The sequence below is a fragment of the Equus caballus genome, chromosome 6 (assembly GCF_041296265.1).
Source record: "Equus caballus isolate H_3958 breed thoroughbred chromosome 6, TB-T2T, whole genome shotgun sequence".
NCBI lineage: Eukaryota > Metazoa > Chordata > Mammalia > Perissodactyla > Equidae > Equus > Equus caballus.
The window spans coordinates 17,203,427-17,231,045 of record NC_091689.1 but is presented as its reverse complement, the minus strand read 5'-3'; the positions used below and the strand labels follow the sequence as shown (position 1 = coordinate 17,231,045).

At 41.5% G+C, this 27,619-nt stretch overlaps 1 protein-coding gene across 2 annotated transcripts in view; it reads left to right on the top strand.

Moving 5' to 3' along the window:
* The window catches only part of DNER (delta/notch like EGF repeat containing), a 302,387-nt gene that overhangs the window by 176,561 nt on the left and 98,207 nt on the right, over nucleotides 1-27,619 (top strand). For both annotated transcript variants that reach the window (XM_023642489.2, XM_070270583.1), the window contains exons 6-7: nucleotides 7,071-7,224; nucleotides 26,545-26,658. In XM_023642489.2, coding sequence (XP_023498257.2) covers nucleotides 7,071-7,224; nucleotides 26,545-26,658 — 268 coding nt within the window. The remainder of the gene's footprint in view (nucleotides 1-7,070; nucleotides 7,225-26,544; nucleotides 26,659-27,619) is intronic.

Here is a 27,619-nt window from a genome sequence, read left to right as displayed (position 1 = left end):
TCTTCTCCCTTAAGTAATAAAGTAAACTTCAATGTCCTTTGGAAGGAAAGAGCAGGACTCTCATTCATTATTGTTTCTATTATTTAGAATTTAACATTTAAGCCACAGACATGAATTCTATGAATGCATGAATGTCAAGTCTTGAATTTAATGTTTAGATCATCTGCATGTTTCTAAGCTTATTTTTTTAAAAATAAGTGACTACATTTGCAATTAGTGAACCCAAATATGAGTGATAGAGTGTGTAAGACTAATGGGAAAATAAGATTATAAGCAATGTGAGTATGGTGTTTAAATTACATGTGTAATGAGTAATAGAATAATAAGACCCAGCCAATAGACAGAATTTAAAAAATGTAATTCATAGTGAGTTTTCCTTTGAGATAGCTCACTGAGTTCCCAGCAAGCGGCAGCTATTTGTGTCCATGGCTGGGTTCCAGGTGTTCTTGTGTGGCCTGGGCTCAGGGAGGGGCGTTTATAAGCACTTTTACATCCTAAATAGAATTCTCAGATAGTCTCTTAAGTTTTACATGCCGATAATCCTTTCTGTGTCTTGAAATATTAAATTTGGGTTTAGTCGAAGTCTAAATTGTACTTGTCCAGAAGAGCAGGCTGGACTGATCTTCTGACCTGTTAGTGATAGCTCACCTGTGCTTAATCAAATGAAAATGTGTGTATGGTTACTGCTTTTTATCTAGGCTTTAGTGTTTGTCAACTGTGTAATTTTGGACTTGAATGACTACTCGGTCTAGTTCCCATAGTCTAGGAGCCGGGACAGTAGGTCCTTGTCTGAGGGTTACCAGGACAAGGCGTCTGAGGCCTCCATCTCCGTCAATTCAGGATCAGTGCGTTTGGGGTGATGCGATGCTTGAGTCTAAAATCTGACCGATGCTGTGTTGTTATATGAGTCAGTCGGGACTCACCACCTTCCTTTCCTCAAGTCTGCTTGGAGCAATGTAAGCTCTCCATCAAGGGGCTGCAGCAAGCTCTTAGTCAGGGAATCATCTTCATGGACAGCTGCACCTGGAGCTAGTCTATTAACTAGGAATGAAAAGATTCCAGAGCTTTCCAACGTTAGCAAACAGACTCTCCTTCTTGATCCTGCCAGTGTACAGAGTACTAGTTTAAAGAGGGCTTCTGAATTTTTACCCATAGGCTTTGTGAGCAAGAATTGCTCTCTCCCAGCCGAGGCCTGGGCTGGGTGTGCCTTGCTTGTGACCCCGATGTGCTGGGGAAGCTGAGAGGCAGCCAAGCCTTTCCTTGGCATTGGAATTGCTACGCCTTCTCTTCAAGAAGACTCTTTTGTTTAGAGGGAAATATGCTCTGTTCCATGATTCATGTTGTCCACAAGAGAAAACATGGCAGTCCCTTAGGACAATCAGAGCTTTTCCTGGCACTTGGATATGAAATAAATTTCTGGAGCAGGACTTCTTAGACCGGGACTCAGTGATGTGCACACCACGTTCTCCTCAACATGCCTATGGTAAAGGCAACAGCAGATTCCACAGGGAGGCGCTGGACACAGGACACTGCAAGGTGATTTTAATGTTTCCAAGTTTTATCTTTCCTTTCTTGGGACTTAGCCAGACTCTTAAAAGAAAAACAACAAATTTTTTATTATGGAAAATTTCTAGCATATATAAAAGTATAGAGAGTAATTTGGCAAACCACCATGTCTGCGTCACCTAGTTTCAACAATTGTCAACTCATTAGCCAGAGTTTTGACATTTTCAGACATTAAACTATGAATGGCCCAGATGTTACTTGGAACCAGGCTGGTCTATGATGGAAATCAAAATTGGCCCTGGAGAGTCCTTTAGTCAGGAGTGGTTTAAACAATCTTCTTTCCATTTTCAGAGGTGTAGGGCCCTGTTAGTCCCTTTTGGCTTGGGATTGTCCTCCTAATCCTTGTTCAGTATCCCCTTTAGTATGAACGTGTGGTCGAAGGATGTGTAAGTGGCTATGATGCTGTCTTAACAAAACATAAGATCATCAGAGACAAGGAAGTAGGGGAAGAGGACCCTTTACCTGCACAGGCCTCTCCTACAAGTCTACCTTTAAGCAGCTTATTATGAAATCAGCTTCATTCAATGAACACTCAAACATCTATTATGTATGAATAACTAAAGTCCCAGATATCAAGGACCTCCAATCCTGGCGAAGAATTGCCCAAAGTTTCTAAGTCCGTTCATGAGTGATTAGGCACTTTATGTACAAGAGATGCTTTCAACCCCAGGAAGGGGATTTTTACTCTATTTTGATACCTTATTTGAGTAAATTTGGTATTGTTCTTAAGGCTACAGGAAATTAGAATCAGTGAAGCAAAAGGACAGTGAGTGATGCTGATAAGGACGGCAGCCAAAGAGTAGGGGAAGGGGTGGAAATCTGGAGCAGGAAATGAAATACTTCAGTCGTCAGGGGTTATTTTAGAGGAAGCGTTGAGGGGCACCCCCACATGTGTCTGACCAGCACGGCGATGATAGGACAATATGCAGCTGTGAGTGGAAAAGGATTTGGAATCGGAAGATATGGGTTTAAGCCTTGACCTTATACTTGCCATCTGGGACACCTTAAATAATTTATCTGACCTCTCTGTTGAGTCTGTTCTCAGTTCCTAAAATGGATCTGATATCACCCACCTGACAGATGTGGTGAAGATTTGATAAAATAACTCAACGTGAGCAAGCTCTGTAAACAATGAGATGCAATGTCTAGTCAGCTGGGGTTTTTATGTTCATACTGCTTTCAGCGGGACATCAACAAGAGACAAATATATTTTCTGTATGCTTTGTTTAAGGGAGAAAGTAAAATAAAATGGATAAATCCTGACTCTGAAACAGAGAAACACAACTCCTCGGAAAGCTTCTCTCTCTGGGGTGATTTGTACATAACAATTAGGCTTTCGTGAGAGGTGAAAATTGAGAGAATGAGACAGAAAAAGTAACTTGGGGCAGATTGTCAAAGGCCTTCTGTGCCCTGCTAGGGAATTTAGACTTCGTTATTCATATATTTGGCTGCGTATTTCATAAAGCATTTGAAGTATAAAAATTCACAAAGTAAGTCCGAGTCAGAGAAGGTATAAATTAGAAAGCAGTATCCATGTTAGAAGAAGGACGTAGTCATATAGGTCACAGAGCCTAGATACTTGTTAAAATTGAACTTCCAGTAGACTCTGAGCATACCGCAGCCAAATCCCAAAGGAGAGAAAAATGGGCAGGCTCGTGATCTGCATTGTTCCTGAGGACAAAACGTCACTTCTCATGACTAGCAAAACTTTTACTGGCACTTAAATGAGTGCCTTTTCTTGGGTAGGGCTTTATAAATGAGGCAGAAAATGATGTATGGCATATAGTGTGCCCACCAATGTCCTCATGGTAATTGCAATAGTAGGTTTAATAAGGATGTTTCTTATGGGATCCTTCTCTTCCTCTTCCCTACTTTATGCTTCCCCATAGCATTTATCACCTAATTTACTGCATTATTGACTTGTTCATTTGTTTATCGTCAGCCACCCCCACTGGCGTATAATCCCCATGAGAGAGTCTTATTCCCGTTTGTGTCTCCCCTTCTAGAACAGTGCCTGGCACATAGTCAGGTGCTCAATAAACATTTGTTGTGTGGGTGAATAACTGAATTCAGTCTGACTGAAATTTTTTTCCTACCACTATCTGAGAAGGTTTCATTAATGTACAAATGGAATATTTGACTTCAAGCTCTTGAGGAAAATTGAGATTCCGCATTGGGTTCTAAAATTAATCTCTGAGGGTCACTTTTCATTTTACCTGAAAGAGACTTTTACATAGAAATATACAATAGTTTGGCAAAGATTTGTCTTCCTGTAATTTAGTTAAGCTAGTAATTTTAAGTCCATTTTGTCTCTTATGCCGGTTAAGTCAATTGGTCCTAGGTTAATGATCTCATAGTCAGTAGGTTAAACTGCTTAAGGTTGGTATAACGGTTTACGACTTTTCGGTGATCAAACACAGTTTTCTGCAACAAATATGTTAAAAACATAGTTTCCTAATGAATATTCATGGCCTCTTACAAGTCAACAGTCTTGAAACTATTAAAACAAACCTTTTAATATTTTAGGAAAGCTCTTAGTTCTTAGAAAATAGACTTAGGAAGAAATCTAACGTTATGGACAGCATGATATAGAATACACAAAGATTATGGTCATGGGTATGTACACATTTGTTAATCTTCTTCCTCATCCATCAATCAAAGTTTAAGAATCAGTTCATTGTTTTGCTTGGTCAAAAGCAATTGTTTCAACAGTTTCTTAAAGTTTCCTTCAAGGTTCCTGCTTAAAACAAAGCCAAACAAAATGTGTGGCTTCTGTTTTCGCTTTAAATTCAATCAAAGCTAACTCGAAGATATTTGATTTGGGACTTTAATAAATTATTTTCACAAACAACATATTTTCCGTGGAACTCGCCAGATGAGTTATATGCAAAATGTAGTCCCTAAATAGCCAAAGAAATTTATCTGCAATATGGAACATCTGGATAGAAACCAAGTAAATTTTAGAGGACAGCTGCCAAAAATAATGACTCGTGGTAATTTATTAGGATGCTGAGACTCGCTTTGGAATTGTATGCGCTGGGCATGCACAGCATTTACATTTCAAAGGCAGTCACAAATCTGCAGATGCACAAAGGGATCCAGACACATCCCCTGCAAATATCAAAGGTGTACCTTGTTGTAAATCTGAGCAAGGACAAGATTTTCCTTAGAAGACAGTTCTAGAAAAGGAGTTTCCTATGTAAAAGTCTGCCTTTCTAACAGTCCTTGATGCCCCTTCTCCCAGCTTTCAACTACAAAGTCTATGCAAACACACACCAAAGGAAAAACTCACATCACGATAAACCAGATAGGAAGTCAACTATTGCTAGAATGCAGAGGGAATTTCCGTTTGCCACAAAGAAGTGTGAGAGATGACAGAAATAGAAGGCAGAAAACTTAACTCTAGCTTAAGAAGAAAAAAGCCATTGCTTTTCTTCCAACTGTTCTGGCTTCTAAGACATAACTGCAGAATGTGTTCTTGAGCTAAAGAAGACTCGATTATGCAGATTACAAGGATTTTGTCAACTCCTTTAACAAAAACATATTCAATTAACAAAAGAAACACACCCACATAAAATCTGGCGCTTTGGTCGAGCTCAATGTCCTGTTTGACTGTCTGGCTTCTTGCTTGGTTGCTGAGGCCAGGAGTCCATCTACTCCTGGTTTGTCACTTGTGGCCAGGGGCATCCAGTTCCAGTGTAAGCTATTCCAGTGTAAGCCACTGTTCAAGGGACAGTTTTTCTTAGAAAAGGAGTCTTCTAGGAGTGGGGCAAGTTAGATGGAAGGCACTAGAAGTAAACCTACAAATAGAATGCAGCCATAAAACAATTTGCATAATGAGTTCTATGAGTCTTCCTTCCAGGAATGCGAGGCTGAGTCAGTACTAGAAAATTTAAACATTCAATTCGCATCTTGATAGGTCAATGATAAAAAAATTGATGATTTTTTTACAGAAGCTAAAATGGCATTTGATAAAATTCAGTCATCATTCCAGCGTTCTGCTTAGTGGGGACTTCTGCAAACCTCCCTTTGAAATCAAAATTATTCTGGAAGAGCCACTATTGTAACCATGAGGACTGGAGAATCATTATTTGCAATTGCTATGTGCTTTTGGGGGGTTTTGTTTTATCTAGAAAACCCAAGAGAATCAATTAAAACCTCTTACCTGTAGCGAGAGCTCAGTGTGATGACTGGTAACATAAACCTCGCATTTTATACCAGTAATAATCGATAGCAAGTATGATGGGTGTTGCAAGAAAAGGATGAGGAAAATATCTCATTAACACTAGCTACAAAGAAATCTAAATATGTAGTTGTAAATTTATCAAGAAATGGACAAAAACTATAAACGTGATTGAGAGATGAAAAAAATACTAAAGAGAAGAGTGGACAACGCTTTCCTCTTTCAGGAGGGAGGAAGGCGCTGTGTTGTCCTTTGGAGGGGAGTACTGGGTGGGGATCCTGAGTTAACAACACCTGGAGAAGAGAGGAGAGTCTCCCTCTAGGAGCAGGAGGCTGGGACCCAGAGAGGGAGTCTGGGCCGGCTGAGAGGCTGTGGGCGGGGCTTTGGAACAGTAGAGATTCGAACACTTGGTGATGTGTGGGGCTTGGGGAGAGCTGGGAAAGATACTTTTGAAAGTTTAGATTTGACTTTTTCAGAAGCCAGGTTTGCTTAAGCCATCCTTCTTTGCCTCCTCCCTTCCTCCTCATGAAAATCTGCGCTAACGATGTCCATTGCTTTGCACAGGCTTTGGAGCCAGCTTAGGGTTTCTTTTAGACCTGCCACCACCCTCAGGCCAGCGTTAAGAACAGAGCAGGGCTCATTTTTATTTCGATTTTACAGGCATCTCAGAATTAAATCAAATGCAGTGCTCTGGGTCTGAGTTATGGACTTTTACTAAAATAATGTGAATCTCATAAACCAAACACAAAGCTTACTTGAATTATATACTCTTCATTTTCCCTCGCACTCAGATTGTAGGCATGGCTGCACAATGAGGCCCATTTACAGGGTGATTCAGTAAATGCTGTCAGTGCTCTGGAACTGGAACAGTGGTCCGAAGATGACATTTGATGATGTTTTTGTTGCAAGCACTGTCTCTGCTGAAGGATTTAGTTGGTTGGAGTGACATCTAATTTAATAGCTGTAGCACAGTATATCTGCTCTAGCAAAATTGCCATTTCCCTGTCAGGCCAGCAAAACTTCATTTTTTGCTTAAAATGCAGGTATTCTTTCCATTTCTATTTTAATACGATTGAAAAAGGTTGGGATAAATATCAATAAATAAAAAAAAAATAAATGTTTGAAGTTCAACTGTAAAGAAATACATACTATTTCTCTTAAAGCTATGATTTTAATCAGATCATGACGTAAGTGACAGGATTAAAATACTCAGTGTGGGTAAAATTATAAAGAGAAGTAGTGCTTTTGAACTTTGAGTTTCACAGCCGAAGCATACATTTTGGAGGACTCAAGTAACATATACTATATATTTGCATTTTAGGCAACTTTTTCCTGTAACTGTGATGACCAATATGTGGGTACTTTCTGTGAAGAATTTGATGCCTGCCAGAGGAAACCCTGCCAGAACAATGCCAGCTGTATTGATGCAAATGAAAAGCAAGATGGGAGCAATTTCACCTGTGTCTGCCTTGCTGGTATGGTGTCCATTGTTAATAGTTATTATATGTCTCTTTTTAGAGTATATGGTTATTAATTAGTGATGGTTAAATAATACTTTGTCCAGCTGTTGGACAAGGTGACTTCAAGATCTCGTTTGATTTCCTCAGTCTGTGCTTTATCTAATTGGGGCATGGAAGAAGGAAGTTCACATGGGATAAACATGGTGTCCCTTAGCTGGCTTTCTGACATTAGGATGCTTCCGTCTTAGCATTCCACCATTTTTGTTCTGGGATCATGGTATTCTTGGTCAAATAGAGACGTGAGTCTTTCAAAAACAATTCTGCAAATATATACTGAATGTGGCCTGGTGCTGTGCTGAGTGATTATGCTAAATAACTTGAGAAAAGTCTAGGATAAATTAGGTTCTTCTGTAAAGCCAGCTAATCTTCCCATCCATTTACGTTAATTTCCTTTTGTTTATGTATGTTCATTAGCTTAAGTTCTTGGTACTCTGTTCTTCACATTGCCCTTAACAAAGGGCAAGTCTTTACCATTCCTTGGTTGATATGGGGGTTTCCTGGATATTCCATGAGATTTTCAAATCCTCAGAGTGACTCTTAGGAGAGCGCAGTGGACGCTGTGCACACATTCTATTCTCTGGCAATTATCTTAATTGACTTCCTGCTCAGCCAGCTCGATGGTAAACCCTCAAGGAGCAGGAATAGCATTTTACCAGTGAACGTTTTCATACTGCTGTGGAGATGCAGCTTCAAGCAAATGCTGAGTTACTCCTTTTTTATTATTAAACAATGTGCCAAACTGACATCATCTTTCTTTTTCCATTTCATCCTGTTGCCAACGTCTGCCACTGAGTGGGGATTCAGGATGAGGTAGGAGTTGGAGACGGAGAGAGGGATGGAGTGAAGTGGGATTTGGGGTGATTAAATGCTTATTGTCAGAAATAAGACCCAACAATGGCCGAAGTTTATAAACGAAAAAGTCAAAGTTCTTCACGCCTGTATCCCACACTTTATCAAATCGTAAGGATGGGTTAATAGTTTGGTATGTATTTTGCACACGTGCACACATGTGTGTTTGTGTATGTGTGTATGTGTATGTCTATGTGTGAGTGTGTATATTTCTCTTTTAGATCAGATGCTTATGTTTTTCTACATGTTTTAAAAAAGTGATTACAGTATACATGTTGTTCAATAACTTGCTTTTTTCACTGTATATATTTACCAGTAGATCACAGACATCCTTCCATGTCAGTACATACGGAACCACTTCATTCATTTTAACAGTTTCATAGCGTGTCTCCTTAATTTGTACCTACAGGTCAGACTCCCCTCTAAACCCATTTATCCAACTGCCTACTTGGCATCTCCATTTAGATGTCCCAGGCCACCTTGAGCTCAGTCGTTCCAAAACGGAGCTCATTGTGTCCATTTGCCAGAATCCAGTCACTTAGTCCCTAGAGGCTCTGACTAGGAAAGGAGACAATAGGGTCAACAGTCTCACGGGCTCTGTCATGCCAGGTGCCCATGCCAGTAACTGTCAGAGGTGGGATTTGAACCGGCGTCTTCTGCCTGCCTCCCAAGCCCATGTTCTTGATTATTACACTCCTTTTCTGTGTCTGCAGCCACGCAGTTGTGCAGTACTTTCCTGGTTCAAAGGTTATGACTCAAGACCATGTCCTTCTCTCAGCTTTCTCATGCCCAACAGGTCTCCTCTTAAGAGAGAAAATATTAGGCACTTTTGTTCAAAAAAGGGACTGGATGCTCGAAATGAGGAATTTTCTACTTAATTTAATTCTGAATGCCTTTGAAAAACTTATATTTCTCTAGGAAAACCACATTTCCTTTGTGAAAGAACTATTTACAGGTTAATTAATATCAATTAATTCACTTCTGAAGCTCCAGATATATGCATGAGAACTCTCAAACAGTGGGAAGCGTGTTTTCCTTTTGAAAATTTATCCTGCTGTGCTCAAATTGTTGCAAGTTTGATCATGAGAAATTACCTTGTTTGTTGAATGAATGACTTCAAACCAGGTTCTTGACACCAGAGAACAAGAACTCCCCACAAAGTCTCTTCGCGGAGACATTGTTGTCTTGACGCAGTGTTCATTTCTCTTCAGAGGAGAACATCTCTCAGTAAGTGAAAATATTATTTTCAGCAAAGAAGCTTCAGCTCCAAATTTACTAATATTAATTTCTACGTCAAATGGCAGTGCCAATAGAATTTTTTGAGTCATGGGTAAACTAGAGATGTATGAATATGGCAGATGGGGTGTTCAGTCCGTTAAGTAATAAACTCTCTGCTTTAGTTTTCATTTTGATTTTTATTGCGATTTCTTGGAAGCAGGAGATGATTTTTGAAATAGTAAAACATTGACAAATGTCATATATGTGTGCGTGCCATATAAGATGAATTATAGATTGTGGTCAATAAAATTTCTATTTTGGGAGGAAATTTTTATCCAGTGTGATTGATGTTTTTCTTAACTTTCTTGCAGTACTTTCAGAAAGAAGGGGATTGTCAACAGCATCAAACACTGCAGGAGAATCTAAGAGGAGGTTATTGATTTTGGCAACAGGGTTTGTGAACGCCATTGGCGGCTCCTGTTTAGATTGATGTGATGGCTACATCAGAAGGCTGGAGGTCTCTAACAGGCTACATATAGGGACAAAAGCAAGAGAGGTGGCTAGAAGTTATCAGACTCTTTGAAAGGCAACACCATATTAGGAAATAGTCACAGCCACTTGGTTTTCATGCAGCCGAGAAGCTGCGAACTCCCCCAAGTTGACACTGGTTGGCAGCACAGGGGTGGACAGGATGTAGATGGATGTGTGAATGAATGAACAGTAAATACCAACTGCTCTAAAGGCAAGTTCAGTGGCAAAATTAATGTGAGGAGCAGAATCAGGAAGAGTTCTCATTTTGTGTTTTAACATTATAGCATACTGTTTAAGCCAGAATGCCCACATGGCAATCATAAATCCCACACAATTAGACCTGAAACGTGGGCTGTTTCCTCTGTTTGTTTCCCATCTAGCTTTGGTATCAGACTGTCTGGTTCAGAAAGAGCTTCCTGGAGACCCTGCTTGTTGCCTGAGGTTACATGAGCCCTCAGTGCCAGAGGCAGGAGACCTGGGACCATCTGCCCTGGAGTGTAGACCCCTACCCACCCCACTCGACCACAACCTCCAGAGCCAGTGGTCTAAATCCTGTTTCTGTCCTTAACCATTTTCTAGCTGGGCTCCTTGGGTGAGTTACACAACCTCTCTGGACCTGCTTCTTTGACTCTGCAAGGAGATTACAGCAACCTTCACCACTGCTGGTTATGAGTATTAAAAGAGAATGTAAGCTCCTTGTCTGTTCTGTGGGCACGTATCCTGGTGCCTGGCTCAATAAAGATTTCCTGAATGAATGAACAGAATGAGATGCATTCTATATGAGGCACGCAGATACATAGCCGGGGCTCCATACTCTTGCTTCTCCTCTCTCTGCCCTCCCTCTCTGGGCTTCTCCCTGTAGCACATGTTGTGTTTTTTGCCTCCACGTCAGATTGTGGCTGGCCTGAGGGCCGGGACTCTTAGATGATATTACTCTTTATTTCTCCATCTTCTGTCGGTGCCAAGCCCTGTGCCTTACACATAGTGACACGGAATGCATGATTAAGTTGAAATTTAACTTCTTTAATCAAGATTTATTTTATAAAAACCTTCTAATTCCAAGAATATAATTTTTCCTCAAAGGAGCTATTACTTTTTCTGAAAAGAATAGCTGTGATCCACATTCAGAACCACCACTGCCAAAATATTATTAGCATCGTACAAAGCATTTTTCAACTTCAGAGTACTTCATTGTTCCCACTAATTGGTGATTTCAGCCTATTTTTAAAAACTCATTCTTTCTGAGGCAAGGGGAACATAGCGGGTTTCCGTCCCAGCTTTATTCTTTTAAACACTGAGTGTTGCTAGGATAGACTCAGATGCCTTTGAGTTGTGAGTTAGAGATGGGTCACCTCCTCCTGGAGACAAATCTTGAGTTGAATTTGCTGTAAGTCCTCACATCCAGTCTCACTCAACTCGAAAAGGGAGTGTGGGGGTCGGTCCTTTGGCTGAGTGGTTAAGTTTGCACCTTCCGCTTCGGGGGCGAAGGGTCTGCTGGTTTGGATCCTGGGTGCAGACATGGCACCACTCATCAAGCCATGTTGTGGTGGTGTCCCACATAGAAGAGCTAGAATGACCTACAACTAGGATATACAACTATGTCCTAGGGCTTTGGGGAGAAAGAAAAAAAAAGAGGAAGACTGAAAACAAATGGTTGCTCAGAGCCAATCTTCCTCACCAAAAAAAAAAAAAAAAACCACCAAAGGAGTGCACTAGCAGATGAAGGCAGTTTTTAAAAGTAGGTTAGTTCAGCGTTTCTGAATGGAAGGAACCTCAGAACTTGCCTCTGTACATGAAGTGTTGGAAGCAATGGTGACTTTGTGAAGCTGAAGGACTTGACCAGGGTGACCAGGGTCTAAAAGCTCATGGAGAAACAGGAATTCAGGCCTCTTCACTCTGTGTCCATCTTTGGATCAGAGTATGTTTCACTGCCACATATTCATGTCTGTGAGTTTTCCATTAGTTCTGAACAGAGCAGGAGGTGTGGACATCTCTGACAGGCTATGAATGGATTGCCTGTGATGCTGCTCGCCCCCTCTTGGGACCAGAGGAAGCACCATTTGGGGCAGAGAGGACGAAACAAAATGTAACATGGCTGTTCGGGCTTTCACTCCAGCCCCTTCTACTTACTAGTTAAGCAACTTCGTGTGACCCCCCCCCCCCCAAACTTTCCGTTCTTGGGTGTCCTCATCTTTAAAATAAGCGATTGTTGCGAGGATCATTCATTCATTCAACAATTATTTACTAAGTATCTACCATGTGCTGGGCATTTTCTAGGTGCTGAGAATACAGTTGTGAAAGAGGAAAGTCCCTGTGCTCATGGAGGTCATGTTTTAGTGAGGGAGATGAGTCAACAATATGTGTGTGTGTGTTCTTTGTTGCATGAATGTGTGTGTGTGTGTTTGCATATATGTATACAGCATCTGGGTGTATGTTTGCATATATGTGTAAAGCGTGTGTGTGTGTGTGGTCAAGGGAAGGAGTGAGGTGTAGTAATAGGTGCTAGGAAGAGAGTAAAGCAAGGTGAAGAGATCAAGAGAAATGGGAGTATGAATGTAGACAGGGTGATTAGGTAAGACTTCTCTGAAGGGAAATACTTGTGTAGAGACATGAATACTATGAGCTTGTGAACAATGTGCATAGCAGGGGGAATAGTATTCCAGGCAGAGGGAACAGTGCATGCAAAGGTCCTAAGACAGGAATATGTCTGGAGTGTTTGAAGAGCATGCACCTAAAAGAACCAGTGATGAGTCTTAGTGCTGGGAAGGAGGTGTGAGTGGGCTGTGGAGCGATGGGGATTCCATCCTGAGAGTGAAAGGAAGCCATCCGAGGGTATGAACTGAGGTGAGCCATCTGATTTCCCTCTTGGAAGGATCACTCTGGAATTTAGTAAAGAACAAAAATATAAGGAAAGGGAATTGGGAAACCCATTAGGAGGCCATTTCCTGTTAGGGCAAGAGATGGTGGCAGCTTGAGCGCTGTGGAACTGGAAGAGATGAGAGGTTTGGGATTCAGGATGTACTGGGAGGTATTGCTGATAACACTGGCTGATGGGATGAATGGGAGGTATGAGTGGAAGTGGGGAGCTGTGGACGACGCCAGTGATTTTTTTAAATAATGGTTTTATTGAGATACAATCTGCATACCACTGAAGTGTACAATTCCATGGTTTTTAGTATGTTCATAGAGTTGTGTAACCATCACCACATTTGAGAACATTTTCATCACCCCAAAAGCAGCCCTCTGCCCTTTAGCTGTCACCTCCTGATCCTGCCATCCCCTTCCGCTGGCCCTAGGCAACCGCTGATCTACTTTCTATCTCTTTAGATTTGCCCATTCTGCTATTTCACGTAAGTTGAATTATATGATACTTTGACGTCTGGCTTTTTTCATTTAGCATCATGTTTTCAAGGGTCAATCCATGTTGTAGTGTGAACAGTAGTTCGTTCCTTTTTATGCCTGAATAATGTCCCATTGTATGGATGCACCACATTTTGTTTATCCATTCATCTGTTGATGGACGTTTGGGTTGTTTCTATTGTGAGCAATGCCGCTATGAACCCCACCTTTGATGAGATCTCCCTTCTCTCCTCCTCCAGGATCTTATGCTTCCAGCCTTTTCTGGCTTCCTCTCTCTGTCATCCTCCTTCTCCCTCCCTCTTTCCCCTCCTGGCTTCTTGTCGGCAAGGATTCAAAGGTCTCATCTTAAAACCCGTCCCTCAAACCAGCGAGAATTTAGTAGGTCCTTGTGGCTGCTTCCACATGTTTGCCTTCTTTTCCTCCTCCTCTCTCATCTTCTTCATCACTGGCACACAACGGTCTAGATCCAATTCGTAATTTCCTACCCACTCAGTTACACTTTCTTTCTCTTTATATCATGAAACTGCTTCTCCAAGGTCGTTGGTGGTGTCCTTCTCACTAATTTCCAGGGCTTTTTCTTTGTCCTCATCTCTTCAGAAGCATTTCTTGCCTGGCTTACAGAACACTGCTCTGTGTCCCTTCTCCTGGGACCTCTCCAAACCTCCTCCCCTCCTTTCTTTTTCCTTTCTATCACCAGAGCTCTGTCCTTACCCCTCTCTAGCCGATTTCCTCTGCCTTTGGCAGAACTCACTCATTCTGCCTTGTTACCTCTAAATGGATGGCTTCCAGACCCTTCCTTCCCAGCCTGGCCTGTCACCTCAGCTCCAGCACTTTCACTGGACTTGGCACTGATGTGTCTGCTGACTCCTCATCCCCCTCCTCAGACTCAACTGCAGACCCTCAGTGTCCCCATTCCTCTGCCTCCCACGCATACTTTCAAGCCTGGCTTTTTCCCACGGCTCTAGTTTCTATCAATGGTGCCCTAACCGTGCTCATCGCTCAGGCTGGAAGCTTAATCCTGATGAGCGACTCCCTCATCTTGTTTATCTTTGGATAGGCACCAGGCTTGCTGTATTTATGATGATCCTCCATCTGTCCCTGGGCTTTGCTTCCTTTCCCATCACCGACGCCTGCTTCAGGCTGTTGTCATCTGCTGCCTGAGTGACTGAGATAAGCCTGTCCACCTCTCCACAACCCACACTGCCTTGCTTACGGTTGCAGCACAACATTCCAGAAGCCCGGGACTGGGGAGAGCTGACTGGGCTGAGAAGTCAGATTCCCCGTGTGCAGAGCCTGTTCCCGCTATTCATTTTCTGTGTGACTTTGGGGAAATTAATCTCACTGGGTCTCAGCTTTCTATCTGTAGATTGGGATGGGTGACAGAATCCAAAGCACCACCATCCAATGGTTGTTGTGAAGATTAAATAAAATGATGCACGTGGTGTACTTAGAAAGGTACCTGGCACCCAGTAAGCAGTGGACAAATGGTAGCTGCTATTATCATTGTTGTTATTGTCAAGCCAAGAGTTTGAGGCCCTTCACCGAGCCCTACCATTCTGTCCTCTGGCCAAAGATTTTGCCCAACTCCTTCTGTGGTCTCCGTCTCTGGTGAGCCAACTTGGACCATGAGGGACCCTCAGAACGTCCTTTTCCCCTCTGCTAAGACCCAGAAGAGCCAGGCCTGAGCAGGCCACTCCCTGCCCTCATTCCCTGCCTTGGGGCTGGCCTTGCTCAGCTCTCACAGTCTTTTCAAACAAGCTTCATGAAAGGGAGAGAAAAGACACATGGGGAGTAAAGAGCATGGGGTTTGGAGCCTGCTGTCCTGGGTTTAATTTCAGGCTGAGTCACTCACCAACTCTTTCTGGCTCCTCTGAGCCTAAGGTTTCTTATCGGTGAGATGGAATAACGGTATTGACCTTGTAAGAGTTAAAGAGAACACACACAAATGCACATGCAGAAACATGCACTGACAAACATATACACATGTGCATACACGTACATACTCATATCCACGTATAAGCACATATCTATACACACATATACCTTCACACTGGCACAGAACAGCTGATCCATAAAGGGCACCTATTTACCCCCTATTTAACCCCTAGTTAGCCCCTAAATACCAGTCAGAGAATGACCAATGACAAGGATCAGTGCTTTCATTCTTCGAATTCTCTCCTCAGAGCCCGTGTCCACCCCCTATGCCCGGTTTTGAATGCCCCTTTGGAGGTCCCTCATTTTGTCCAGACCAGAGCACCTGTCCCCAGGGAGCGGGGACGAGAGACTTATGCTGTCCCCTCAGCTGAAGCGAATGAGAACAAGAAGTGACCACTCTATGACACAACTTCACCAAGTCTGCACTCTGTTCAGAAACTTTCAAAGATGCCCACTGGTAACCCCAGCTCCTCAGCACGTGGGTTTGCAGCCTGTCGCAGCCTGGCTGCAGCCCAGGCTTCTTCCCCCAACACTCCAGTCAGTCCAGCCTGTCACTGTCCTCCAAATGTGCCTGACTTGGTGCCGTTTCTCTGCTTTTGCTCACATGATGTGTTTAGTTGTCTTACATGAACGGGCCTTGCCTCCTCCTCTGGAGTGTAAGCTCCCTGCAGGCAGGAACTGTGTCTGAATGTCTTTTGGATTCCCCAAGTGCGAATTTTCACTCACAAAAAAATTCTTTCTGAAAGAATGAATGAATACCTCCTTTATAGTTTGATTTGTGGCACAAACTTAGACTTCATCTGATAAATATCTTGAAGTCAGTCCCTTAACTTGTCTGTCGCATGGCATAAGTTCTTAATTCATTTATTGTTTTCTTCCTTTTGATTTCAGTTTCTCAGGGGGAATCATCAGGATATATTTAATGAAAGGAGCTTTCTCAAAACCTCTCCCCCTTTGTAATCACCAGATTAGAAGATATAGGGTGTCATGTATAGTCCGGCCTATATCAATATCACAATTCTTATTTGAGTTCTAGGGAAATGGAATAAAAGGGGTTATTTAAAAAATAGCACGACATGGGCCTTATGCGGTCATTAATTACTTTATAATGAGCACCTGTGGTGTCCCTGGCTCTGTGCTAGGGGCCGGGGATGAGAATCACTACCACCTGCTCTTAAAGAAGAGTGCAGTAGATCTGGAAACAATGCAATGACAGGTGCAATAATGGAGCCTAGTGGCTCCCACTCATAGAAGGAAAAAGCGTGTGTCAACGGAGCCAGCAGTAAAGGCTTTGCGATATGATGTAGTATTTGACCTTCTCTGACCTTTTCCTTGGTAATCTGCATCATATGTGTACCTCTTAAATGAATAATATTAATATTTGATATTAAAAAAACTGTTTGCAGCTAGTTTTCCAGATCAGTGATTCTCAAACTTTAGCATGCACCCCGTATCAAAGTCACCTGGAGGGCTCCTTAACACTCAAATTGCTGGGCCCGCCCCCAGAGTCTTTGATTCTGTAGGTCTGGGGTGATGCTCGTGAACTTGCATCTGAGCAAGTTCCCAGCTGATGTTGATTCTGCTGGTCTGGGGACCGCACTTGGAGAACCACTGATCTAAACCGCTGGTTAAAAAGTGAGAGATAGACAATATTGGCATATTGCTTGGCGGTGTTAAAATCCGTAAATTGTTCATCCATTAAAAAATATCGGGCCATTTGTGATGTGCTAGGCATGGTGCAAGCTACTGTGGATTCAGGGGCATGCTCCACAGAAACAGCTCCTGCTGCTGGGAGTTGATCTCATTCAGTCATTACCATCGTCCTGGGAGCCAGGTATCGTCATCATCCCCATTTCACCCAGGAGAGAAAGGAAGGTCAAAGTCAATCGTTTGATGCACTCACTCAGCTGATCATTACATCACCATCCGGGACCTTTGACTCTCCAAACCACTGTCCTCCCCATTGTGCCTCTTGCCTAGTACTGATTAGATGTGGTTATTTTTTTCTAACCTTGAGATTAATTTTCCTGGTTCTGCTGAATGTTCGCTTTCTTTTATGCTTTTCTTTCTATCGCACAGTCCTGTTTTGTTATACTGTATCGATTGCCTTCACAGATGGGCCTCCTATGTCTTCCTTGCTTTGTCTTTGGTTTTTGAATTATGTGTGTATTTGTTCAGATGTGTTTGTCGTCTCCCCACCAGTGGCTCTTACTAATTTTTTCTGTTAAATAATTTCTACCTTCCGACTTTGAAATTGGATGCCTCTGAGATTGAACGTCTGGATGGCACACAGATTCCTGCTATTTATTTCTTGCTTCAGTGTGCTAATATTAGGCACTCCATCTCTGCAGCAGCGGCTGAGGCCCCAGCCCAGCTGCTCGGATCCCCCGAGGGCGAGAACTGAGGCTGGTGGGTTCTCTTGGTGGCATCAGGCTTTCAGTACAAATCCAGCTGCTTCGCCTCGCTGCACAGGCCAGGCTATTAAAAGAGCAGGAACGTTAAAAATAGCTCCCACCACAATTCCCACCTTGGAAGCTTTGAGGACAGCTGTCCAAAAAAACAATTAGATTCTGCCTCAGGGAGTCGAAGCGAGGCAGAGGAATACTGTTATTTCAGTAGAGGAATCATGAAGTAAACATCATAGGCAAAACAATGGTGCAGGGGAGGAGAATGTTTCAAAGAACAACGATCATTGCCTTATTTTTTATTTTTATTTTTTTTATTTTTTAAGATTTTAATTTTTTCCTTTTTCTCCCCAAAGCCCCCCAGTACATAGTTGTATATTCTTTGTTGTGGGTCCTTCTAGTTGTGGCATGTGGGAGGCCACCTTGGTGTCATTGCCTTATTTTTTAATAGTCTGGCTCATTTAGCCAACTTGGCTTACACCTCATGTAATTTGCCATTGAACTCCAGAAAGTTTCCTTCGTTTGAAGAGTGTAGCTGGTAGAGAGAGTGATTTAGGGGTGCTGAAGGGGTGCCATTTATTGTGATGTTGTTGGCAATCAAAAGACGCCACTAGGATATAGTTTTCTCCAATCCATTTGGATATTCACAGCAAAAGTTAGCTATTTTTCTGTCTCCATACACTGATAAATTTTAAATTATATTTTACACTTAAATACAAAATAGTGTAAAATTCAATACTCCAAATCTACATTAGACTAGATGTAATCTAGTGTCCTCCCCCCACCTCCCAAATGGATTATTCCATTCAATGCATTTCCTTCAAGGTGTCTAGACATCGTCTACCATCTTGCAGATTCACTTACCAGCACATGCACTTGATTGCATCTCACATCATTTCTCATGGTCAGACTGCTTTGAATGTGCTGAGTCTCAGACCAGAACTTTCTTCCATCATCCTGTATGTCCTTGAATGGCATCCTTATTATATATCCCAAGGCACAACTTTTCTAATATCTTTTTTGTTATATTAGCGTGTTCTCCAAAGAAAGAATAAAACCTCTGTGATTCTCTAAAAGGAGAGATCCTTATCTCCAATAGTCATCTGTTTTTTTGTTTTGTTTTGAGGAAGATTGGCCCTGAGCTAACATCTGTACCCATCTTCTTCTATTTTATATGGGGGACGCCTGCCACATCATGACTTGATAAGCAGTGTGTAGGTCCACGCCTGGAATCCTAACTGGCGAAACCTGGGCTGCCAAAGCAGAGCACATGAACTTAACCACTGTGCCACCAGGCCGGCCTCAGTAGTCATCTAGTTTTGAACCAAATATTTTACTTATTCAGTGAATATCACACTTATAAATTCCTCAGTAACTTAAAAGTTTTTAGAGTCATATAGTTTATTTTAAAATGGTCTTTAACTTGCTAGAAGTTATAGGTATTCCTAAGGATTCTGATTTTTAAAAATGTTCTGAAGGTGCTATTTCCCTACTTTATAAAGGATTGGTTTCTATTTAAGGGAAGATAAGAGATATTGGGATAAAAACAAGGGTTTTTAGTGTGAAGGACCAAGGTCTCTTTGACCTAAACCAGGATTTCTCAACTCCAGCATCCCAGGCATTTTGGACTGGATCCTTCTTTGTCATAGGGGGCTGTCTTGTGTATTGTAAGATGTTTCGTAGCATCCCTGGCTTCTACCCATAGATGCCAGTAGCAACCACATAAACAATGTCCCCAGACATTGCCAAATATTCTCTAAGGGGAGAGTCACCCTGGTGGAGAAGCGCGGACCTAAGGAATTAAACCTGATTGGGGCTGTTGCTGGAGAAAAGATCTGTTGATTTGCCCTGTGGCAGGGACCTGTTGAAGGTGCTGAATGCTAGTTGGAGAAGCAAGATTGAAGTTCAGAAGGCGGTCAGCATAACTCACCACTCATCCCAGTCTGGCTGGGGAGGGAGGGGCTCGTTAGCAGGGCAATTGCTCCATTGAGCTGTTTCCCAAGTTGGAAGTACAGACCTTTGCAGAACACAAGGTGACTTTAGACAGCACATTTTTTTGGGGGGGGGGTGAGGAAGATTGGCCCTGAGCTAACATCATTGCCAATCTTCATCTTTTTGCTTGAAGGAGATTGTCGCTGAACTAACATCTGTGGCAATCTTCCTCTTTTACGTGGGATGCTGCCACAGCATGGCTTGACAAGCGGTGCTAGGTCTGTGCCCAGGATCTGAACTGGTGAACCCCAGGCTGCCAAAGCGGAGAGCACAAACTTAACCACTAAGCCACCAGACGGCCCCTAGAGAGCACATCTTTTAGATAACAGATGATAGCTGATTTTTATGCTGATAGCTATGTATTTATTTTAATGTACATTAGGAAAAAGGGTAACCAGCACATTTCACCCATGCAGTTCTGAGTAGTATTATTGCTGAGGGAGAGGCTAAATCTAACTTGAAAGATATAGTTGATTTTAGGGCAAAAGCTTTAAGCAAGTTGATTCATTTGTGCCAGGAAATGTTTAAGTGTTGAGGATTCAGCGACTAACAAGACAAAGTCCTGATTCTCAGGGGGTTTATGTTCTTGAAAGGGAACCAATAAAGAAAATCATTTCAGGTACTGATGATAAGTATAGTGTGATGGAGCCTGAAAGAACTCGGGGGGGACAACAGGAGACTCCGCAGACAAAGCCCTGCTCCCTTGGGGTCCCCTTCTAGGTGGGGAGGTAACAAGTGTGTGTATGTGTTGTTGAGTAGAGATAAGTGGGAAGTTGAAGAATAAAGACGAGCATGAGTCCCAAGGTCTGAGCTGATGATTTCTGAGCAGAGAGCTCACTCATGGGAGGGGACAGCCATGGAAGGGTGCAGAGTCAGAGGGAACAGCCTGTACAAAGTGATGGTGGGCCTCTAGGGCTGAGGTTTTGATGTCCTAGAGTGGCTTTTGTGTACATGGAAGACTATCTGACATTATCTTTTATGTTCTTTCTCTTGCAAGAATTAAACATAAATTATGGTGATTCTCAAGCTCTGCTAAATATCTCCATGTGTCCTGGCTTAGCTTTATCTTTCAATTTAAATTCATCAATCAAAAATCAATTATTCAACTAAACGTTTTGATTGGAATCATAAATTTGATGGATTCTCTCATGCACCGTATTTTCCCAATCATGACACATTCTTTGCACACAGTCTGCACCAATTAGCCTAAACCAAAGAGCAAGTGGCAAACCAGGCCTTTGATCTCTGTCCTCGTATCATCATCTCCAAATTTGGCTCTATGTCTTTCTAGGTTAAAAGACTCACACCACTAAGGGAAGAGCTTTATTATCCTAAGCTAATTGCAGTTCTTGACCCGAATGAATTAGAGCTGGCACTCAAAGGACCAAGGTTATTTCTGGGAGAGAGATTTTTGGCTGTCTCACCAGACCCGGGCATCTAGAACAATTCTCATGTCAGTAATAAACACACAGAGGTGCCCCCCCCCCCTTCTTCTTTAGTGCCTCCAACTGCAGCAAACTTCAGTTCGTTCTCTCCACGTGGAGTCGATTTCACAATGCACAGCCATGGTTTCAAGAGACACCTTGACCTAATTGTTCTGATTTTGTTTGCAACCCCCACTAAGGTGGGAGCTAACTTCCTTCCCTGGGTAGTTGGATTTTGCATTTCTTTAGCTCCTGTAAGACATGTTCACATCTCCCTGCTTGGTTCTAGGGGTGACTTTAATGCCATTCTTAGGTCCTTTACTCTTTTGTGTCATTTATTTTTCACCTCCTCTGTCTTTATTTCCTCATTTTACTGATGAAACTCCACTGCGTCTCCACCAGTTCGTCTCCCCTCTCCAAGTTTATTGCCAGCTTTCTTCAGTGGTTTCTCCATCACATGTCGGTTTTAAATTCATGCCGTACTTCTCTTTTTAGGGCAGGACCATAACTGCTTTTGTTGTATTCTGTACCCCTCTCACATCTTTGTGTGGTCCTGAGGCCACAGCTTGAGAACAATGCTAAAGTCTGTGAGAAGGAGCTTGGGGAGTTTGGGAACAAGAACGAGGCCCAAGGTGGCCACAGTGTGGTGGTCACTGGGGACAGTGGGTGAGGGTGAGGGGGCAGGGGTCAGATCACACTGCGTCTTTTAGCCATGAGGGGAAAGTGTTTGGGTTTTATTCTAAGGGCTTTGGGAAGCCAATGGAGGGTTTTAAGTATAGAAGAGTATAAATTATGTTTTAAAATGATCTTTCTGGCTACTCCCACGTGGATCGTACAGTGGATTGTCAGAAGGCAGGAGTAGTGGTGAAGAGATGGGCTGGGAGACCGTGCCTTGAGTCCTGGACTCAATGCCTGGATGCCTGGAACTAGATAATGTGAAAGGCGTCGTGTGGTCTGACGCTAATTTGGAAGGTGGTCCGTGAATGTTTGTGGTTTGGCTCTAAGGAGAGGCCATATCACTAGTTAGAGGAAAAGAAACTTAGAAAGTTACTGATATTTGCCTCCGTAGTTAGCTATAGACTTTTGTCATTTGTGAACCAGAATGAAGGAAGTTTGTCATTGCTCTGCCTTTTTAGGAAGGTCTAAACGGCATTCACACCTTTCCTGCATCCTTCTGTGTCTTTACATGGGCTCTTTTCTGCGTCCATGGGAACTTGACATGGGATTTTCTCCATGCCCCTTGGGAGCCCTCTGGCATAGATCTTCAAGGCCTGAAATGCCCATTTATGTGTATATGCCAGAGGAAATTCTCCCATAATACACACAAAGTGGCCACCACTTATTACCCTTCTTATCCACTGTGTTGACCTGACCACTGTCTTGCTTGAACATCTTCTACCAGGTCCTCTGGGTGACTGTCACCACCTTGGTAGGATAAGGAAATGTTATTCACAATTGGCGTGGTTCCTTTATTCCCCATAGAAGAGGTGAACTTTCAGCAGGATGAAAGAAAGAACCCAAAGGCAAAGCTTTAATGGTCTTTTTTTCATTTTAATTCCTACCAGTCACTCATTTAGTTTTGACTCCTTGATTATGACATCACATAAAAAAACAAAAGACACAGGAAGAGTGATTTGTGTAAGTCTTAGATATCCAGTTCAGAATGTTCCATATAGATCAGTATCAATGATTTGCGTGGCACCTGCAGGTACGTCACTGCTCTCTGAGGGGTCCAGGAAATGACTCACTGGGGTTTACGAGCCCCGTAAGCCAGCTACAGGACTGGTGGTTCCTTCTTCTCTGCCTCTTCTCTCCCAGAGATGGCCTTAATTGGCTAGTGGGAGCAATGCAACAACAATAGTGCTTCTGGAACTTTCAACTAGCAACTTGTTGAAGGCAACAATAACACCTGGCTTGGTGTGGACAAGCTTTAGGTCCTGAACTACACCTTAGCAGATCCATAGGCAGCTATTGCCTGTAGCTGGTCAACTGGCCACCTGCAGCTAAGGATGCTTGGTAATCCCATGATCAACCCTGCCTCCTTGCCTCCCTCTCCCATCCCTCCCACACTCCCCCATTGTTGTTTTTCATCTCCAATTATACTGAAGCCATAGACCTGCCAATACATGCATACTTTACAGGTCTAGCCAATTGCTCATGGCCTTTTTATTTATAGTTCTATGTTTCTTACATTTTAAAAATCTTTAATATAAAACTTTAAAGCTCAGGAGCAAAAAGCCATGATATAGTGACTGATCCTTGACCAGTGGTCCTCACTGGAGGGGACAGTTGGCACTTGAGTGAGACAGCTCTGTTCTATTGCACCATCTCAGGCCATGCAAGATTCAGCATCTCCACCGCTGCATACCAAAGGGAGCCCCACACCGTTATGACCATCCCAAACACCCTACACACTGCACATGCGGATTAGCCTCTTAAACTGAAATCCTACTAAATTAGTATTGGAGCATTTAATGTCATTTAAGATTCACTTTGCTTATAGGTTTAATTTATTAGATCCATTAGATAAGAACAAATTAAGTGCATAGGAAGATTTGTGTATTATCAGATAATTGTGGCTCTTAAAAATAAATTATTGATGTTAATAAATATAGTTGAGAGTGTTTAATTACGTTTATAAATGGGAGCAAACATCAATTAAACAAGCCACTAAAAGTGATCTTTTAAATATCTCCTTTAGTTATAGATGCATATTGAAGTATTTACAGGTGAAATGAAATTGGCTTTAAGATACCTCCATAAGGAAAGTATACAAATATGAGGGGAATAGATGAAATTAAATGAACAAAATGTTAATAATTGTTGAAGCTAGATGATGGATATGTGAGGTTATATATTAGTCTCTCTATGTTTAAGTATGTTTAAAATTCCAAAATAAAAAATTCAAACAAAGAGTTCAAAAGAAAGTTCAAAGTGATTGTTAAAATTTTCTCTAAAGAATTTTGAACTTCACGGAATCCTGCATTCTTCTCATATTCTTTCTGTCTGGTGGGAACACACTCCTCCTACAGATGATATCTAGGTGGCTCCTGGCTATTTTTCATGGTTTTGTGTCATTCTCGAGTCCTTTTTGAGGTGTTTCTAATAACATGACTCACGATGCTCTATCCTTTAAGCCACACTGCCTCTAAGAAGCTACCATTTGTAATTGGTTATCTTTTTGAGAAATGTACTTTTCTAGCCATATTGTAGAACCTTTGAAGGAAGGGATCGTGGAAAAGTAATTCTTGGCACCTCCAGCCCAGTCCATAGGTAGGCTGTAGGTTGTGGAGGAATATTATGGTGTTTACTCTATATTTATGTATTTTTGGTCTGTTATTTTCTGTTATTATTATTATTTTTTGAACACAGAAGCTGTTCCCCCAAACACTTACCAACGTGTTGAAGTACATGAATATTCTTTGGAAGCAAGTTTCAGAAATAATGGACTAATGGATTTCTGAGAACACTTTGAGTTGCAAAATTATACTAAGTATATGATTCTAAAGATGGCTGTTATTTCACATACAGGATGAATCCCATGATGCATAGAGGTCTTCGTTTTTGGATAAACTTGTGAAATAAGGACAAATGATTCTGTGGTTTACTTCCAGGATGGTAAAGATTCATATTGTTTTCAAGTACTGAAGTGTTCAGATCTCTTTTAATGTTTATCTAGAGATGTGATAAGTCTAGAAGATTCTGTGAAATTTCAAGAAGTGTTATGCTGTTGCCCTAATCCAGAACATCCTGGAAATGGAGCCTGCGTGTAGCACCTATTGAAGCAGAAAAATCAATGACAATTCTAAGAACTAGGTGTATTTAAGAATATATTTACAGATACATACAACATTCAAAAATATCCATTATTTTCTGTTATTTCTGCTTTATATTGAATGCATGTTTGTTGATGATGTAATGCACATTGCCTTGGCTTAAGGTTAGGTTTACAGATTTGGGCTCAGGAGTTTGAGTCTCCCTGTGACTTTGTGCAAGGTACTTAACTTTTCTAACCCTCAGTGTCCTCATCTGTAAAATGGGCATGATTATGGTAGTCCTGACTTTATAGGGTGGCAGTGAGGATGAATTAATGTATGAGAGAAAAAAGCACCCTATTATATTAGCTATTATTTCTAGCCAAAAAGTTATTTGTAGCACTCTTCTTAAAAATGATTCTCTGCCTCATTCTGAATTTAGAGCTTTCATTTGAAGATATATTCTTAACGTAATATTATCATATTAAGATATTCTTTTGTCAATTTTGAAATAGCTTTTTGTCCCCGTGTTTGAATTTTTAGTTTGTACGATTATCTTACATCTTCTCCTACCCACGAATTAGCTAGAATCTCCTGGACCGTTCTGAAGTGCGTGAGGACCAGGAGGATTACAAACAGTGTGATTAAAATCACACTCTGTAATTTAGACTAGTTTGGCAGGTAACTGAGCCCAGGCAAATCATCTCTCTTCTCATATCCTTGATTTATTTTTCAATGTGCTAATGACAGTCTTTCAAAACTAATAATTCAGAAAGACAAGTTTCTATGTATTTTATGTATATCCTAGAAAGATGTAGAATGTTACAGTATGATTATAATTGTGTAGGAAATATGTATGCATGCACATTTCTGATAGGAATGGTCTTCAATGTATTAATAGTTCTGTCACGCAAGTAGTAGAACTAAGAGCAACTGTTTTCTCTTTCTAGAAATTTTACATCTTGTATTTTCCAAATTTTCTTTCATAGCCATTTCCCACTTTAAAATGAAAAACATATTAGCGTGTTGTTTTTTTACACTTGTCACTCTGGAGGGCTTGTTTTCAAAGTTAATAAAAAGTTTGGGTTTATTTAGAGCTTTTTAGCTACATGGTATTCCAGGAGATCGAAGTCCTTACTTCCTCGTCACACATGTGTGGTTATATTATTTAATGAAATCGCCACTGGAGGCTTGCTTCACGGAGAATCCATTGAGTTCGATTTGAGTTCAAATAAGTATTAAGATTCATATATTAATGTGCTTAACATTACATGTGTCTCAAGCTCTTTATCTATAAAATGAGGGGATAAGGGATGGAATGAACACAGAAGGTTCTTCTAGGTCTAAAATATTATCAATTAAAAAATTTTAATACCTAGAAATTTTCCTAGTGCTTTTTTATAGAGTGACCTAGGGAAAGTGGCTGTCATCTCAGATCACGCAGAACACTGTCGATTCTGTTTGCCTTATGTCAGAAGGATGCTGTCAACAGGGACAGTGGCATTCAGTCTCAGCTTCTGAAGGTTCTGACTAGTATTTCAAAATAAAACACAAAGCTAATGTTGAAGAAAAGGCTTTCTTTGCAATAAAGATTTTTGCAAAGTAAACGATTTTTGAACTGTGATTCCAAACTGCTGTAGTTACTGCTCATTGTAAGACCACATTAGATCAAGGAGTGGCTGGGAGGTTTTAGCTCAAGGATGCTGCCTTCATTGAGTGGGTACCAGTTGAGCATCAGTTCACGGGGCGCTTCATGGTGGTTTCGGAATAACATATTTTATGAGACGTCTTTCTTGTTTTATTCAGGTTATACTGGAGAGCTTTGCCAATCCAAGATCGATTATTGTACCCTAGACCCATGCAGAAATGGAGCAACGTGCGTTTCTAATCTTAATGGATTCACCTGCCAGTGTCCAGAAGGTAAATATTTTTACCCCAAGAATAATTTTCATTTTCCATTTTAAACCATAAACTATTTGGATCAGCTTTAAATCTGAAAAACTCTATACCAGAGAGCTTCCTATTTTGTTCTATTTACAAAACAAAATATATGATGATCCCTTTTTTTTTTTAGCTCTATGCTAGAATGGCTTGACAATTATGTTTGAACATTAGACATAACCTAGGAATTTCTGTGATTTTTATTTATACGTGGAAAACGAATAACTATTATCAAGTGGAATTTCTTTCTCATGGTGAATTTCACTTGTTAAGATTCCTATTTTGTTAAATTATTTGGGTTGTGAAACCAGATCACATAAAAAGAAATTCAGCATGAAGTTCACCTGCTTTTGTTTTTAATCAGCTTTCTTATGTCTTAGAAACTTCAAGTCACCTGAAAAGCCACATCTTTAGAAAGCTACTTTTATTTTTAAAAATAGTTTTATGTTAGCATATTTTCACCTGAAGAAGCAGAGAGATAATCACAGCTATTGGGCTGGTGTCCAAGGAATGATTTTGTCCTCGGAGGAAGTCCTGTTCCTATTTCCGCTTGGAGGGACATTATGGAAGGCATTACTGTAAACCTTTAATGTTGTAAGAATAACATGATGTTGGAGGGGTTTTTTTCCCCCTTGAAACCAGCATGTAAGCTCCTGATCCACAGAAGCAACATTGACAACTGCATAAAGTAGAAAGACATCCTTTGAAGAGGTTAAGTGTAGAGCCTGAGTGTGTCAGGAAACATGTCTGTACTCAGAATTACCCAGATCTGCCCCTGGCTAAGAGGCCGGAGGAGGGCGGTGGTTGATACAAAGGATGAGTGTTGATACCAGGCCGAGGACCGTCCAGGTAACCTGAGGGCTGGGTGTTGCCAGGAGCAGCCCCTGCGATCAGCAGCGCCCCATACTCTTTAATATTTGGAAGACCTGTGCATCAACTA